The sequence below is a fragment of the Gopherus evgoodei genome, chromosome 1 (genome assembly GCF_007399415.2).
Source record: "Gopherus evgoodei ecotype Sinaloan lineage chromosome 1, rGopEvg1_v1.p, whole genome shotgun sequence".
NCBI lineage: Eukaryota > Metazoa > Chordata > Testudines > Testudinidae > Gopherus > Gopherus evgoodei.
In genome coordinates this window covers 260620356-260634959 of record NC_044322.1, presented here as the reverse complement: position 1 = coordinate 260634959, position 14604 = coordinate 260620356, and the positions used below count along the sequence as shown (strand labels likewise).

The 14604-nt window shown below is 44.4% G+C and overlaps 1 protein-coding gene across 1 annotated transcript in view; it reads left to right on the top strand.

The window, feature by feature from the left end:
* The window catches only part of ATP6V0A4 (ATPase H+ transporting V0 subunit a4), a 51086-nt gene that overhangs the window by 27855 nt on the left and 8627 nt on the right, over positions 1 to 14604 (top strand). Inside the window, exons 14-19 of the mRNA XM_030553537.1 lie at positions 1717 to 1810; positions 4869 to 4987; positions 8197 to 8413; positions 9718 to 9825; positions 11577 to 11711; positions 13977 to 14094. Of these exons, the coding sequence (XP_030409397.1) occupies positions 1717 to 1810; positions 4869 to 4987; positions 8197 to 8413; positions 9718 to 9825; positions 11577 to 11711; positions 13977 to 14094 (791 nt within the window). The remainder of the gene's footprint in view (positions 1 to 1716; positions 1811 to 4868; positions 4988 to 8196; positions 8414 to 9717; positions 9826 to 11576; positions 11712 to 13976; positions 14095 to 14604) is intronic.

Genomic DNA, 14604 nt, shown 5'->3' with positions numbered 1-14604 from the left:
GTGAATTCATGTGTGAATGAACCAGGCTGTATGACTGAATTCACATTTGGACAAATCTCATCTCAAAATCCAGCTTTTAACAGATACTTAAAATAGCTGCTGACTTGGGGAGAGGCTATCATAGGCATAGTGGACTCCATCACCCCAGCATATGGAAGTATGACCTGGCTTTCCCATTCCTCACCTCTCTCACTCCTCCACTTGCCTCCCCCTGCGCCTTTCTCAGCTCCCTTTTATTCCCAGAGCTTGCCCTGCCCCCTTCCTCTCCTCCTGTCTGTACACATTCCCATGGGCCACATCACTATAACAGGGTTCAAAAAAGAACTAGATAAATTCAAGGAGGATATGTCCATCAATTGCTACTAGCCAGGATGGGCAGGGATGGTGTCCCTAGTCTCTGTTTGCCAGAGGTTGGGAGTGGGCGACAGGGAATGGATCATTTGATGATTAACTGTTCTGTTCATTCCCTCTGGGACACCTGGCATTGGCCGTTGTCAGAGGTTATTTACTTATTCCCATCATACAAAAACTAGGGGCCACCAAATGAAATTAATGAGCAGCAGGTTTAAAACAAATAAAAGGAAGTTCTTCTTCACACCACACACAATCAACTTGTGGAACTCCTTGTCTGAGGAGGTTGTGAAGGCTGGGACTATAACAGGGTTGAAAAGAGAACCAGATAAATTCATGGAGGTTAAGTCCATTAATGGCTATTAGCCAGGATGGGTAAGGAATGGTGTCTCTAGCCTCTGTTTGTCAGAGGGTGGAGATAGATGGCAGGAGAGAGATCACCATATCATTACCTGTTACCTTTCTGGGGCACCTGGCATTGGCCACTGTCGGTAGACAGGAACTGGGCTAGATGTACCTTTGGTCTCACCCAGTACGGCCATTCTTATATTATGACAGGATACTGGGCTAGATGGACTTCTGGTCTGACCCAGTATGACCATTCTTATGTTCACTATTAGGCTTCATGGTCAGTATCCAAGAGATACCAAGGCCAATAAATTCCTGGGCTGAGATTCTTTGATGTACCAGAAGTCTCATGCTCCGGGATCTTGGGAAGCTCTTAAACAGTGCTAGGGGTCTGTCTAAATTATGGCAGCCTCCCCTGGGCTGCCCTGTGGACCGCAGTACTGCCTGGAACCTCTGCAGAACTGTGTGCTAAGGCTCCAGTCCCACCTCCAGTCCTGCCACCAACATGGTCCTTATGATGCTAGCAAGTGGGATCCTGAAGGCAGCTTTATGGCAGTTTTTCTCAGTTCCTGTTCTGGGGGACCCCCACTCCTGTCCTGTAAAGCTCCTTTAACTGCTCCCTCCAGCCCTTTTACCTGGTGTGAAGGGGCTGGAATGAGCATGAGGATCTTGCCCCTAGTATCCAACACATCAGGTATAAGTGGATTTGTGACATTTCTTTTCCATTTCAATGACCATGTGAGCAGTCAAAGTGCTGGTATGTTCCAAATTGTTCAGATGCTACCTGGATGTGTTTCCTCCCAGACTCATTGTAGCTGGAATAGGAGTGTCAGGCCTTGTATATCCAGCATATACATGTATGTGCGTACACACACACACACACACACACACACACACACACACACACACACACCTTGGGTAAATGAAATGTTTAATTTTGTAGTACTTAGCACTCTTGATAGAGAAACGCCTCAGGCTGAGGCAGTAAGAAACTGCCTCTTCTCTTTCCTTTTGTAGTCTTCATGTTCTTGAAGAAAATCAAGTATTGCAGTTGGATCCAGCAGTTCCTGGAGTCTACTCAGGAAATCCATATCCGTTTGGGATTGATCCGGTAATCAAATCTATTCCCTTCCTGCTTCTACAGTGCTAGTTCACCATTAGCCCAAAGTGAGTTGAGTTCAGCTCAGTAACTTGTATTTAGATTCTTGAGGGAATAAAAGAAAATCAACTCTGACATTCCACAGTGGAGAGAGGAGGGGGTGGAACTGGTGCTTCTGGCTCCACAAGGAGACTGCACCACCAGACACAGATACCTGTCCCCAGCCTCTCTCAATTCTCTGGGTTTTGGAACCCATGTCCCTTGTCTAGCAAGTACCACCCAACTGAGGGTGAGTCATTTGTCACCAAGCAGTCACACCGCTCAGCAGTCTGGGATAGGGTAGGCGTGCCTATGCAAATACACTCTCTGAAATTCTTTCCACCAGATGTCAGTGTAGAGCTTATCCTGACACTGCTTACATACAGATCTAGTTCAGCAGCAGCTTGTGTATAGCCTTCAAATATGCAAGCAATCACTCCCGAAGCCACATTGGCCACTTCCTGCTCTTTGCAAGTTTGTTATACCTTAGTTATGGAGTCTTTTATGATGCTCATCTTCAGCATTCAAGATTTTAGTATGATATTTCTTCCCCTCATGCCATGACCAATAGATAGAGGCCCTGTGGTCTGGAGGTATGTGCACAGATTTGGGACTTGGGAAATTCTGAGTCTAGTCCTTGCTCTTCCTGTGAGTCAGTGGATTTAATTTACCCATCTGCATAAGGATGATGATAATGTGTACCTATCTATCTCATCATTTTGCTTTGAGGATTAACTCCTTAATGTGTGTACAGTGATTTGAACATTTAAAGCACTAAAATGTAAGGATTATTAATGTCTCCAAATTTGAGGTATTGAAATCTAATACCCCATCATTACAATTTGGTGTGAACCGGTTTCCTTCATGCTGTGTATGAAATGCAGTTAGCACCAAGTGGTCACTAGCACCAATCTCCCTACTTCCCTTTCAGTCTCATCCAGCCTGTCCCTGTTGGTAAAAGAGCTAGATGTGATTTCATTTTCAAAAAACAAGGCAAAGAAACCCTCAGTTAGTTTATAGCTGCACAGTAACATATGAATGTCCTAAGCCTAGACCTGGAAGTGTAGCTGAGAAGCATTCACTGCAGTTCAAGAAGTGGCATTAAAGTGGGTTTAAGCCACCTGCATGTTCCCTCCCACACTCCTGGGACCATTTCTGTCCACTTGCTGGTGTAAGTTAGAACAGTCATATGCTTTTATTTACTCTGGCTGCTCATTCTCCCAATGGGCTATACTGGCATCCAAGGATGTGGGGGAAGGAGGGCATAAGTAGACCATGGGCATATTCCACTGGCTGGGCATAGAAGATATTACAGTGGCTTTATATATGCCATCTGAGGATTCCCCTGCCTTCTGGTAACCCACCAGTGGCTGGGTCAGCTAGCATTAGGGCAGGACCTGGGCTTTGCTGCATAATTATTTTTTGTTAATTGGATTTTATTGAAACAAAGCAATTATCCCAGCTGTGTCATTTAACTGGAATGTAGATGTGCAGCATACAGCAACACGAAAGCAGACAAGAATAACTGTGATAAGCCCATCGGCCACTAGATGGCAGCTTTTCTCTCCAATACTGTACAGGTTTAGCTGAAAATTCTAACAATAATCCTACAGTGAAGAAATGGAAAGTGCCACACATTTCTGTGTGTGTGTGCAGGGTTGTTGTAGTCGTGTCAGTCCCAAGAAGTGAGAAATACAAGGTGGGTGAGGTAATACATTTTACCGGACCAACTTCTGTTGGTGAGCTTGAAAGTTTCTCTCACCTCAGCAACAGAAGTTGGTCCAATAAAAGATATTACCTCACCCATCTTGTGTGTCTACTTTTTTAATATGAACATTTCTATGAGATTTAACCAGTTCACTCATTATAAAGGCCTGGCTTGTTTATTTTGTTGAGAATACTTTTGTGCAGGGTTAGTAGGATGGTATGATGCCTTTATACCTTGAAGAGAAATACTCATCTTAGATTATGAGATCTGATTATACTGGGGTCTCCTTCAAAATGATAGTATCTCCTAGTCTAAAGTGTGTGTAGCAGCTACTCTGTTACTAGCTAAATAAGTAAATAACTAGTATGTTACTTTCCCAGCAAACCTCCCTTCTCCCCCACTCCCCTCCCCGCTCCTTTTTATACTGTATCTCACATGTGTTGCCTGAAGAGAAAAGTTCCAGAGGAGGTATCTACTCAACATCCTCCACCGTGAAAAATGAGGCAAATAAATTATTTGAATTACATGCAAGGTACTTTTCATCCTTAATTTCTCCCTCGGCTTCAGGGAGTCCAGTGAACCCTCTGATTCTCTTACAGGCTTTCCTGTCTTCGGATCTGTTTCAATGGTTTCCATGACCATAATGGTTCAGCTGCTCCTTTAATGGTGACCAGAGCTGTCTCTCAGTTCATGCATGAGAATAGTCTTTCTTGAGTTGAAATGAGCACATGTTCTACAGATCACTGTTTCCTCCAGCGAACAGGGAGACCTTCTTTAGAGTGGCTGAAGGCAGAAAGGAGATTCTCGTTGTTATCCACCTCTGCTGTCAAGAGAGCCATCACAGTCCAGTGGTGCTGGAACATTTTTATAATGGAGGTGCTGAAGGTGGAAACTATGTATTTGGGTTGTTATTACTACTTCAAGCCAGGGGCTGTGGCAGCACCCCTCGTTCCAGCATCTATGGCACACTCTAGTAGCTAGTGCATGACACTGGAGAGATCGGGGTTATAACAACAGCTCTTCCACTGGCCTGCCATGTGCATGATCTTAGGTCACTTCAGCACTCTGCCTCAGTTTCCTCATCTGTTTAAAAACAGGATATTTATTATCTTGGAAATCTTTGGGCGAAAAGCTTTACATAAGTCCAATGTATTATGAGTCAGACTTAGATTTCAGGCATTTGGGATTGTTCAAAGTAGAACTAGCAAAAGGAGTTTGATGGCATTTGAAATTAATGGTCTAATGATTTTTCATCTGTCATTATCAAACGAGTTCCCAAAAATCCTGCTGTTTTTATCTGTTTCTCCCTTCGCTTTTCTGAAGATCTGGAACATTGCTTCAAACAAGCTGACGTTCTTAAACTCCTACAAAATGAAGATGTCTGTCGTCATGGGGATTACGCAGATGGTCTTTGGGGTCATACTCAGTCTTTTCAACCACATGTAAGTGTAACGGTTTCACATGTGCCTTTTAAAGAGTTGCATGTGTTGCTGCTGTGGGTTATTCGGCACGGACTCTAGGCCTGTTGCTGCTGCTCATGAATAGGTTCATGTCTTTAACTCCTTCGGAAGCCTGGGCACCGCACCCTAGCCTGGTACAGTGGAAAACCCTGATAAGGATCAAGTGGCCAGAACATTTTATCCTTATCAGCAAGTGATTTTATGTACTTATGTTTTATGTATTTTCCATGGCCTTAGCTTCCACTGAAAGAGATTTGCATTCCTGGCCTTCAGCCTTGCAGAAAATTCTCCCCAGCCCAACATTCCTTGTACTGTTCATTTTTATACCACAGCTATTGCTGAGTCAGGGGTCCCAGTAACCTCACACTTGTCCCTCAGCCTAGTTGCAACATGTTTTAGTGCAGCTGGGACCTTGCGATGTCCCTGTAAGTAGGAGAAAGCCTTGGTCTATTGTTTGTATCACATCCTCCACTTACTGTAGACAGGGCTTGTGAGAAAATAAGGCCCAGAAGCCTGTAGGAAAACAGGTGGGAAGTAAGGTATGTCTGCACTTCACAGCTGAGTCAGAGGACCCGTGTACAACATGGTTACAGTCTGCAGTGCCAATGGGACCTTAGCTGGTGCTCATATATCATGACAAACACAGTATGAAAACCTAGCTAGGTGAGGAGGCAGAACTATGTCCCATCACAGGTCTAAGGCTCATAAGTTAGGGTAGTAGCCACAGGAGGGCTATGCATAAGGTGACCATAGGTCCCATTTTGGCTGGGACAGTCCCCTTTTTAAACTCTGTCCCGACTGTCCCAACTTTTTTGACAAAAACAGGCATTTGTCCTGTTTGCTCTTCCCAGCTGACCAGGTGGCAAGAGCAAGTGAACAAATGCCCAGTTTACAGAGGAATGTTGGGGGGAGGCGGTGATGTGAGGTGCTGGGCAGCCGGGCTTACGGGGGCAGCCCCAGCAGGCATGGGGTTTGGGTGCTCAGCCCCAGCCACGAGTGGCATGGGGTATGGAGTTCTGGTTGGGGGGAGGTTAGTGCCAGCCCCAGGCAGTGCGGAGCTCAGAGAGTGAGCTCCAGCCCTGGGTGGCATGGGGCACGGAGCTTGGGGGAAGAGAGGGTCATCCCTGGGCAGCGGGGCTGTGGTTAGCTCTGGCAAACCCCATGGGGAGAGAGGAGGGAGGCTCTGGTGAGCCCCATGGGTAGGGGGAGGACAGCTTGGGCGAGTGCCATGCCATCCCATTTTTGCTTTAGGAAATATGATCGCTACCTGCTGACCATAACTTTCACTTGTTGTCAACCGGCTATTACCTCCCTCAGATAGCTACTGATTAAAGGAAATGTGGTTTAGTGGCAGACCTACTTCTATCCCTCTGCCCAGCTAGAGGTGTTTGTTTCACATTGCATAACACTGATAGAGAGAGATGCACAACTGCAGCAACCCTGCTGACCATGCCGGTGCCCCACACCTGCACGTCATCCGCATAGAGACTGATTCTTGGGTTTAGTGCAGGCGAAGTGAATTTTGCCTCTAATGCAGATGGGCAGGCCCTGTGCACTGATGCACATCACCGCTCCAATTCATTGCTCCAGCTGAACCAAGTGCAACAGTAAAAGCAGCAAAGAGCAGCCCTGTGGCACCTTATAGACTAACCGACGAAGTGGGTATTCACCCACGAAAGCTCATGCTTCAATACGTCTGTGAGTCTATAAGGTGCCACAGGACTCTTTGCTGCTTTTACAGATCCAGGCTAACATGGTTACCCCTCTGATACAAGTGCAGCAGGTCACCAGTTTTCACGATTTCTTCTTCGTTAAAATGGTGGCTTTTTTGCTGAGTGATCTGTGTGTGCGTGTGTGTGTGCTTGATTTCACAAAATATTTTCAGAGATACAGAAGTGCAGTTAATTTTAAATGTAGAATCTATAGCTTTTTTTGCTAAAATTTTTCTCTCTGGGCCTGATCCAGAACCCATTATAGTTATTGGAAGTCTTTTCATTGACTTCAGTGGGCTTTGGATCAGGCCCTATATGCATAATACATCCACAAAACCCAGACTGTGTTCTGGGAATGAATGGAGGTTGTGTAGTGGATGAGGATGCCTATAGGACCCTCATTTTTTGAAAAGTTGGAAGGTTCATAGTGAACGAAGCAGGGAACTGCAGGAAGAGGAAGGCTTGTCCCATAGTTAAGGCAGTTGAACGTTCCCCTGGAGAACTGGATTCTATCGCTTCCTCTGCCACAGAGTTCCTATGTGATGCTGGGCAAGTCCTTTACACCAAACTTTTCCCAGGTGACCCCTAACTGTGTATTCCTCATTTTGGTGCGCCCAACTTGAGACCCTGGGTCTGATCTGCAAAAGTGCTTAGTGCCCATGTCTGTAACTGCAGTCAGTAGGAGCTGTGCTTTGAACACAAAGTGTTATATAAAGCTGAGTGCCGTGAAAAGTCAGGCCCTGTATGCCTCAAATTGGGTCCCCAAAATTACTGGGGACTTGTGACTTTAATCTATATGCCTCAGTTTCCCATCTTAAAATGGGGCTACAGACTTCTCGCCTCAGAGGGGTGCTGTGAAGATAAATTCACCAATGCTTGTTAGGAACTAATGTAATATGATGAGTGCATCATAGAAAAGCCCATAAGGAAATTAATATTTCTGCATTCAGTGCAGAGTGTGGATGGTATGCAATAAATAAGGCCTCGGGTCACACGGGGAGGAGAAAACAAAACACTGGGTAACGCTCATTCAGTGACCACCACCCATCCTGTGCACTGAATGAGGCAGGGATCCTACAGAAAAATAGTGTGTGAATATGTAACTAAAGACTATATCATGCATACACACAAGGGGGGTGAATTAGGGCTGCACGGGTAACTTTAATATTGGCATTTCCTATTATTTGCTACTTTAGCATTCTTTTAATGTACTTTTTTAATGTAATAATCTGTAGAGATGCTCAGATCCCAGAGTGATGGGCAAAGTGTAAGACCTGAGTAGAATATGTATAAAATAATATTTATATCTAAATAATCCCTAAGGATGCCCAAGTCACACATTTCTCCCTTGTCCATCCGTAGCTGTACGATGCCAGTTTCATTTTTCAGAGACCAAATTATGTGCTCCACAGTCCTAATCCAGTGATCTTGTCCTGTGTGTGCCATACCAATCCCTTTGGTGGGGTTCTGTTTTTCCAGCTACTTCAAGAAAACCATAAACATCGTCCTGCAGTTCATTCCAGAAATGATCTTTATCCTCTGCCTGTTTGGTTACCTGGTCTTCATGGTTATTTTCAAATGGTGCCACTTTGACGTCCATGTATCCCAGAAAGCACCGAGCATTCTCATCCACTTCATCAACATGTTTCTGTTTAATTACAACGATCCTACGAACGGTCCCTTATATCCACACCAGGTATGGACTTGAGTATTTTTACACCTAGCTACTTACCCTGAGTTTAGAGAGCCATGTCAGCCCAGCTTCATTAACTGAGCCTCAAGCTATGTTAGTTTGAAAATTAGACAGGCAGATTAGACCTCCAGACTGGTCCTATCCTTCAAACAGTTCAAGCTGGTTGAGAAAATTTCTGTGGGTCAAATTCTGCCCTCTGTCACATCTCTGTGTGTGGTGGGTTGTGTAGGGTTGAATCTGGTTCTAGTGAAAGCAATATCTCCTCTTAATGTCTAACCCTGCCTCCATTTTGTTCCATGAGAGGCAAATCCTGTTTCCAGGCAGCGAAATCAATGTTGTTATTGGGGAGGTGCCCAGGGACTCAACTGTCAGGTGCCAGGCTGGCTGGGGAGGGTTGTTTTCCTGGAATTCAGGTTGCTCCAGTGGTAAAGAAATGGCCTAATTGCTTACCCCAGTGATGACACACTCAAGGCTGGGAAAGTGACTGTGGAAGCGAAGCGCAGTGGTGCTCTGTTGTCTCGTGGTGACTCTGTTTTTAGGGCTGCTCATAAATTTTCTGATGAAACAATTTTTGACATAAAACCAGGTTTTGACAAAGCAGATGTTTTTCCAAAAATGTCTACTTTCCTCTAGAATTTCTGATTTTTTTCACTGGAAAAGCTGAAAACTCAACATTTTTGGCTGAAAACTGAAATGTATTTGTTTCAGGCAATTTTTGATCAAAAATTGTTTGTTCGGTTTGGAGGTTCTCTATTAATGAAAAGTCAAAATCTTACACCAAAATAAAACTGTTTTCCTACCAGCTCTGTCCATTTGGTCAGATAATACATGAGAAGATATATTTTCTAACTGCCAGCCCTGCAAACTCATGCTGGTTTCAGAAAATCCAGCTGTGTTCTTTCTAGCTCGTACATACTTCATCTCTAATAAGGAAGGCTCTGCAGGAAAAATTCTGCCCTTAGTTACATCTGTGCAACCCTACAGCATTCTGAGGTCAGATTTCTGTCCTGCAGTTCCAGTTCAGTTACCAAGACCGTTGATGATGCCTGAGATGGAACAGACTCGCTCTCCAATAGCTGTGTGTGGGTCTGCAGTGTTAACAGGAGTGCAAAGGAGAGTATGTGCTTATTTTTGTGACTAAGCAAGCAGATGACACTCTGGAGGCACACAAGCAGATTGGTTGAGTGAGAAGGAGCCGTTTTTATTTAATCACTATTCTGACCATAATTGTACTTGAAAAACTTCATTTAAAAAAAAAAAAGTTTTTGTGATGTCCCTTTAACAGATCCACCTTTGGTCTCTTGTAGGAAGAAGTCCAGAGCTTTCTGGTCATATTTGCCCTGATAGCTGTTCCCTGGATGCTTCTATTTAAACCTTTCATCCTCCGAGCCAATCACCGGAAAACTCGGCGTATGGTAAGTGCACAAGCCTGTGGCTGCATTCTGAAGTTGCGGTAGGATGGGGGCAGAGTTGAAGATTAGAGGTGGGATTTTCCAAAGCACTCAACATAGGACCCAACTCTGCTCCCCTTGAAGTTAACGAGAGTTATTTACCGGTGACTTTGATTGGAGCAGAGTTAGGCCAACACTGAGCATTTTATAGAAACTATATCCTAGGCCAGAAGCAGTTAGAAACAAGTAATTATGAGGCCAGTGGTCTGGTGATTGCCTCAGTTCCCTATTGTGCTCAGTTCCCAATCACTGTTATGACTGATTGCTTGCTCCATATCAACTGGGAGCAGGGCAGAAATGGTGCTCTCGGGGAACGTATACAGTACCTGAGGAAATGTCTGATTTAAAAGTGATTGACCACTTTTAAATAACACTTTCCTCCTTAAACGATAGAGCTTATCTCATAAAGCTTCTGGTCCTACTCTGTTGCACATAACAGTCAAAGCTGCTTGTGACTTCTGTTCTTTATCGCGTTTGTTTCTAATGAGTTACTTTTCTTAGTAGTTAGATGTAGTGACTAGAGTATCTTTTATATGGCCCAGATGTTTTCATTTAAAAAGAGATCAGCTGGTTATGCTAAGTGATCTGTTCAAATTCAGTAACTCAGAACCTATCGTTTCTCCTGTAACTTCTTACTGTGTAACTGTTCATGGACTTTCAGGCAGGTTTTACATTGTTGACTCCAGCTTTTGCTTTACACCAATAACATTTGATATCTTTCCTCCTCTTTCCCCCCATTCCAGCCAATGATTTTCATATGTCAGCTGCCTGATCCAATCTTAGATTTTGTCAGATTTATACAGCTCCAACAAAAGGCGCTCTTTGTATGACATTCAAGACAACTCTGAGATAAGCAGGTATAACAGAGATTACTGGTGCAACAGAACAAAGCACATTATTATGAGACCTTTCCTGCAAAACCTGTTGGAAGCATTAAAGAATGCCAGGCTATGTCCTAAAAAGTTGCTGCATCCGTACTAGAACGAGACTTTTATTGTGCCATATATTAAGTTTGCTGTAGAATTCTTCACATGCTCTTTTATGGTTTTTAGAGGCATGGATCAAGTCATCCTGTGTGTATTATAATGCTATGCACTTTAATGATGCACCACAAATGCTGGTTATGGAGAGAGAAAGAGTGGATAGTCTTGAGATTTTGTCACTGGATATAGGTCAGAAGATCTGGATTCTATTCCCAGATCTCACTCTCAGGCTTTTTGTGTGACCTTGAGCAAATCACTCAGTCTCCGTGGGCCTGATTCTTTCCTCTTGCTTATAACAGCTTGACTCCATTGGCTATAACTATTCTTGATTTGCATCGGTGTGATTGCAAGGAGCAAATCAGGCTTTCAGTGTCGCAGTGTCCTCATCTGCCCAATGCAGATGGTATCCTCCTGCCTCACAGACGAGTTGCAAGGCTGAAGCTAGTGCATGTAAATTATGTTGCAATCTTTGGCTGGAAGATGCTCTAGAAATTAAAGTATGTATTTATTCCTAGTGAGGGAGGCAGAAATACACTCTTTCTCTAGTCTAATAAATGTCTGATTGTTGCTGAAATCATTATTACGTCACATATAGTCTGTGCTATAACTATATAGGGGAGTTATGTACCGCATATGTATAGATATAGTTATATAGTGCATCTATTGACTTGTAGGACCATTAAGACAATTAGAATAAAACAAACCTCGCCACTCTCTTTTCCTTTTCGAAAGCTCCAAACACCAGCCATTTCAGAAAACCCTGCTGGTGACATTGAAGTGGAGATCATTGACTCCAATCACGCCAAGAAAGCTGGTCAGGAAGACCATAGTGGTGGCCATGGAGGACATGACCACCATGATGAAGAGGTAGGGAAATCAGAACATGGGAAAAGGGGGAGGAGCCGCCCTCCTGAATCCTAATTAATTGAATTAATAATTGGAGATATGCCTATCTCCTGGAACTGGAACGGACCTTGAAAGGTCATCAAGTCCAGCCCCTGGCCTTCACTAGCAGGACCAAGTACTGATTTTTGCCCTAGATCCCTAAGTGGCCCCCTCCAGGATTGAACTCAAAACCTTAAGTTTAGCAGGCTAATGCTCAAACCACTGAGCTATCCCTCTACCTGCAAGTAGGTCAGACTGGAATGTGGATGATCTTCTGTAAGGCCAGACTGAGGTCTTGAAATTTGCCTGCAGCCTTTTCGATTGTTTCAGGGAAAGCTCTTGAACCATTTCCTTCTAAGAGAAGATCCCCCTGAACCTTAACCCAATGCTCTGACCAGACCTGAACCTAACTTTGTTGAGATTCAGACAGGTATAACTCCCCATCCCCTTCCACTCCCCATCTAATATTGTTCAATTTCATGCCTCACTCAGTTTATTGCTGGAAAAATATCATATCTTATATCATATAACATGCTTCCTGTGGGAGAACCTGTTCTTTTGTATCTTCCCACCCAGTTCAGTGAATCCATGAAGTTCAGATTTTGAGGCTAAGCATCAGAGGTTTTGGGTGTAAATCTAACTATAGGAACTTCCAGACTAGATCAGACTTGAGGCCCATCCAGTCCCATACCCAGGGCTGGTTCCAGCTAAAGAAGCAGATGCTTGGGGCGGCCAATACCAAGGGCTGGCATTCTGGCCGTTATTGAGGCGGCACGTCCGGGTCTGCAGCAGCAATTGGGCAGCGGGTCCCTCACTCCCTCTTGGAGCAAAGGACCTGCCACCGAATTGCCGCCGAAGGGTGGAGCGGCACAATCACGCTGCTGTGACTTTTTTTTTTTTTTTTGCCGCTGGGGTGGCAGAAAACCTGGAGCCAGGCCTGCCCATACCCTGTTTCTGATATTGGCTGGTACAGCTGCTTCAGAGCAAGGCATAAAGACCTTGCAGAAGGCAGATGTGGAACAATCTGTTCCCCATATAAGTCTCATCCTGCTCTCTAATTATTAGAGTTGGCTTAAGCCCTGAAGCACAAGGTTTAACATCTCCCTCTACCTTCTGAGGTTTTGCCCATCACAAAGGTCTGGTTTACACTACAAACTTATATCGGTATAACTATGTCGCACAGGGGTGAAAAAAATCCACACCCCTCAGTGATGTAGTTATACTGACCTAACCCCTGTGTAGACAGCGCTATGTCAGCAGGAATGCTTCTCACGCCGACAAAGCTACCACTCTTGGGGAGTTGGAATAACCACACCGATGGAGAGCTCTCTTTAGAGCATCTGCATTAAAGTGCTACAGTGGAGCAGCTGCATTGCTGCGATGTTTTAAGTGTAGACTTGCCCGAAGAAAAAGCAGTTGTCCTGGCGGAAAAAGCTCAGGAGTGTTCTGCATTAAAAGAACCTGAAATCTGGAGAGCAAAGTGAGAGCAACTAAGATAGTCACAGAAGTTAGGCGTTATTCTCACCTGAATATACTGATCCTACACCCACTTAAGACGATAGAAAGACTCTCATTGATTTCAGTAGTGGTAGATCAGCCCCTTTGTGCTTCACATTTATTTCAGGGTTGCACCCTTGCAGCCTGTAAAATGCGTGTGTGGGTCATTAGGCCTGATTCATTTGAACTGGGGGAACCCAGGATGTGTGCCTCTGGCAGCAGACACTCTGCCTGGAGTGGAGTTCACAGCAGTCCCAGATACTTCAGGGGGATGGGGTTCATAATCAGCTGGAGTTCGGGAAGTGGGATTGACTGGCTGAGGAGGGAACTGGCTCTTAGGAGATTCACTGATTCAGTATATGTCCCCAGAAGCATCTGCCAGCAGGTTTTCTGTGCAGTTCCACCCATAAATTAAAGCCTCAGTCCTTAGGGGAGCTCAAGGAGGATGGTGGTAATCTCACTGTCACTCCCTGCAGGGGTTAAATTGTAGGGTTGGCAACATATGGGGGAGTTCTTTAGCAGTTGCCTCAAGTTGCCTTTCTTTTGGGAATGGTGGACTGAGAAAATAAAGGGGGAGGAACAATTTTCAAACCTGTCCTTTTGACCTGTGAAGTACCCATGTGTTGCTCTCATTGTAGTGAAGAGGAGAGAGGAGACCAATGTGCAGCAAGTTAATAGGCAGCACTGCTCTGTTAACAAGCAGCACTAAATGAGCGTAAGTGAAGCAGCTTCATTTTTACATCATTTCAGTTCAATTTTGGTGATACGTTTGTCCACCAAGCTATCCACACTATTGAATACTGCCTGGGCTGCATCTCCAACACAGCATCCTACCTCCGGCTCTGGGCGCTCAGCTTGGCTCATGCACGTAAGTTATCGCTCGATGTTCGTCGTTATTCAGGTAGTGACCGTGAAGGGCTGCTACAGAAAGGATTTTATTAGAGCTGGTTGGGAAATTTTTGTCAAAAAGTTTTTGGTGGAAAATTTTGGTTTCCACAAAAATCAACATTTGCCCACAAAAAAATTGATTTTTGTCAAAAATTTTCAATTTTCCATCAGGAAAATCAAACCTGTCAACCCAAATAAATATATTTTGGTTTGTCGAACAAAATCAAAATGTTTTGTGGCAGTTCAATCTGTGTTCACCTAAGCTGCCACATGGGGCACCTGTAGGTTTAAACTAGTGTAAATGGTGGATTCTCTATAACTTAAAGTCTTTAAACCATGATTTGAGGACTTCAGTCACTCAGCCAGACATTATGGGCCTACTACTGGAATGGGTGGATGTGGTTCCATGGCCTGCAATGTGCAGGAGTTCAGACTAGATGATCATGATGGTCCTTTCTGGCCTTAAAGTCTGAGTCCCTCTGGTGTCTTC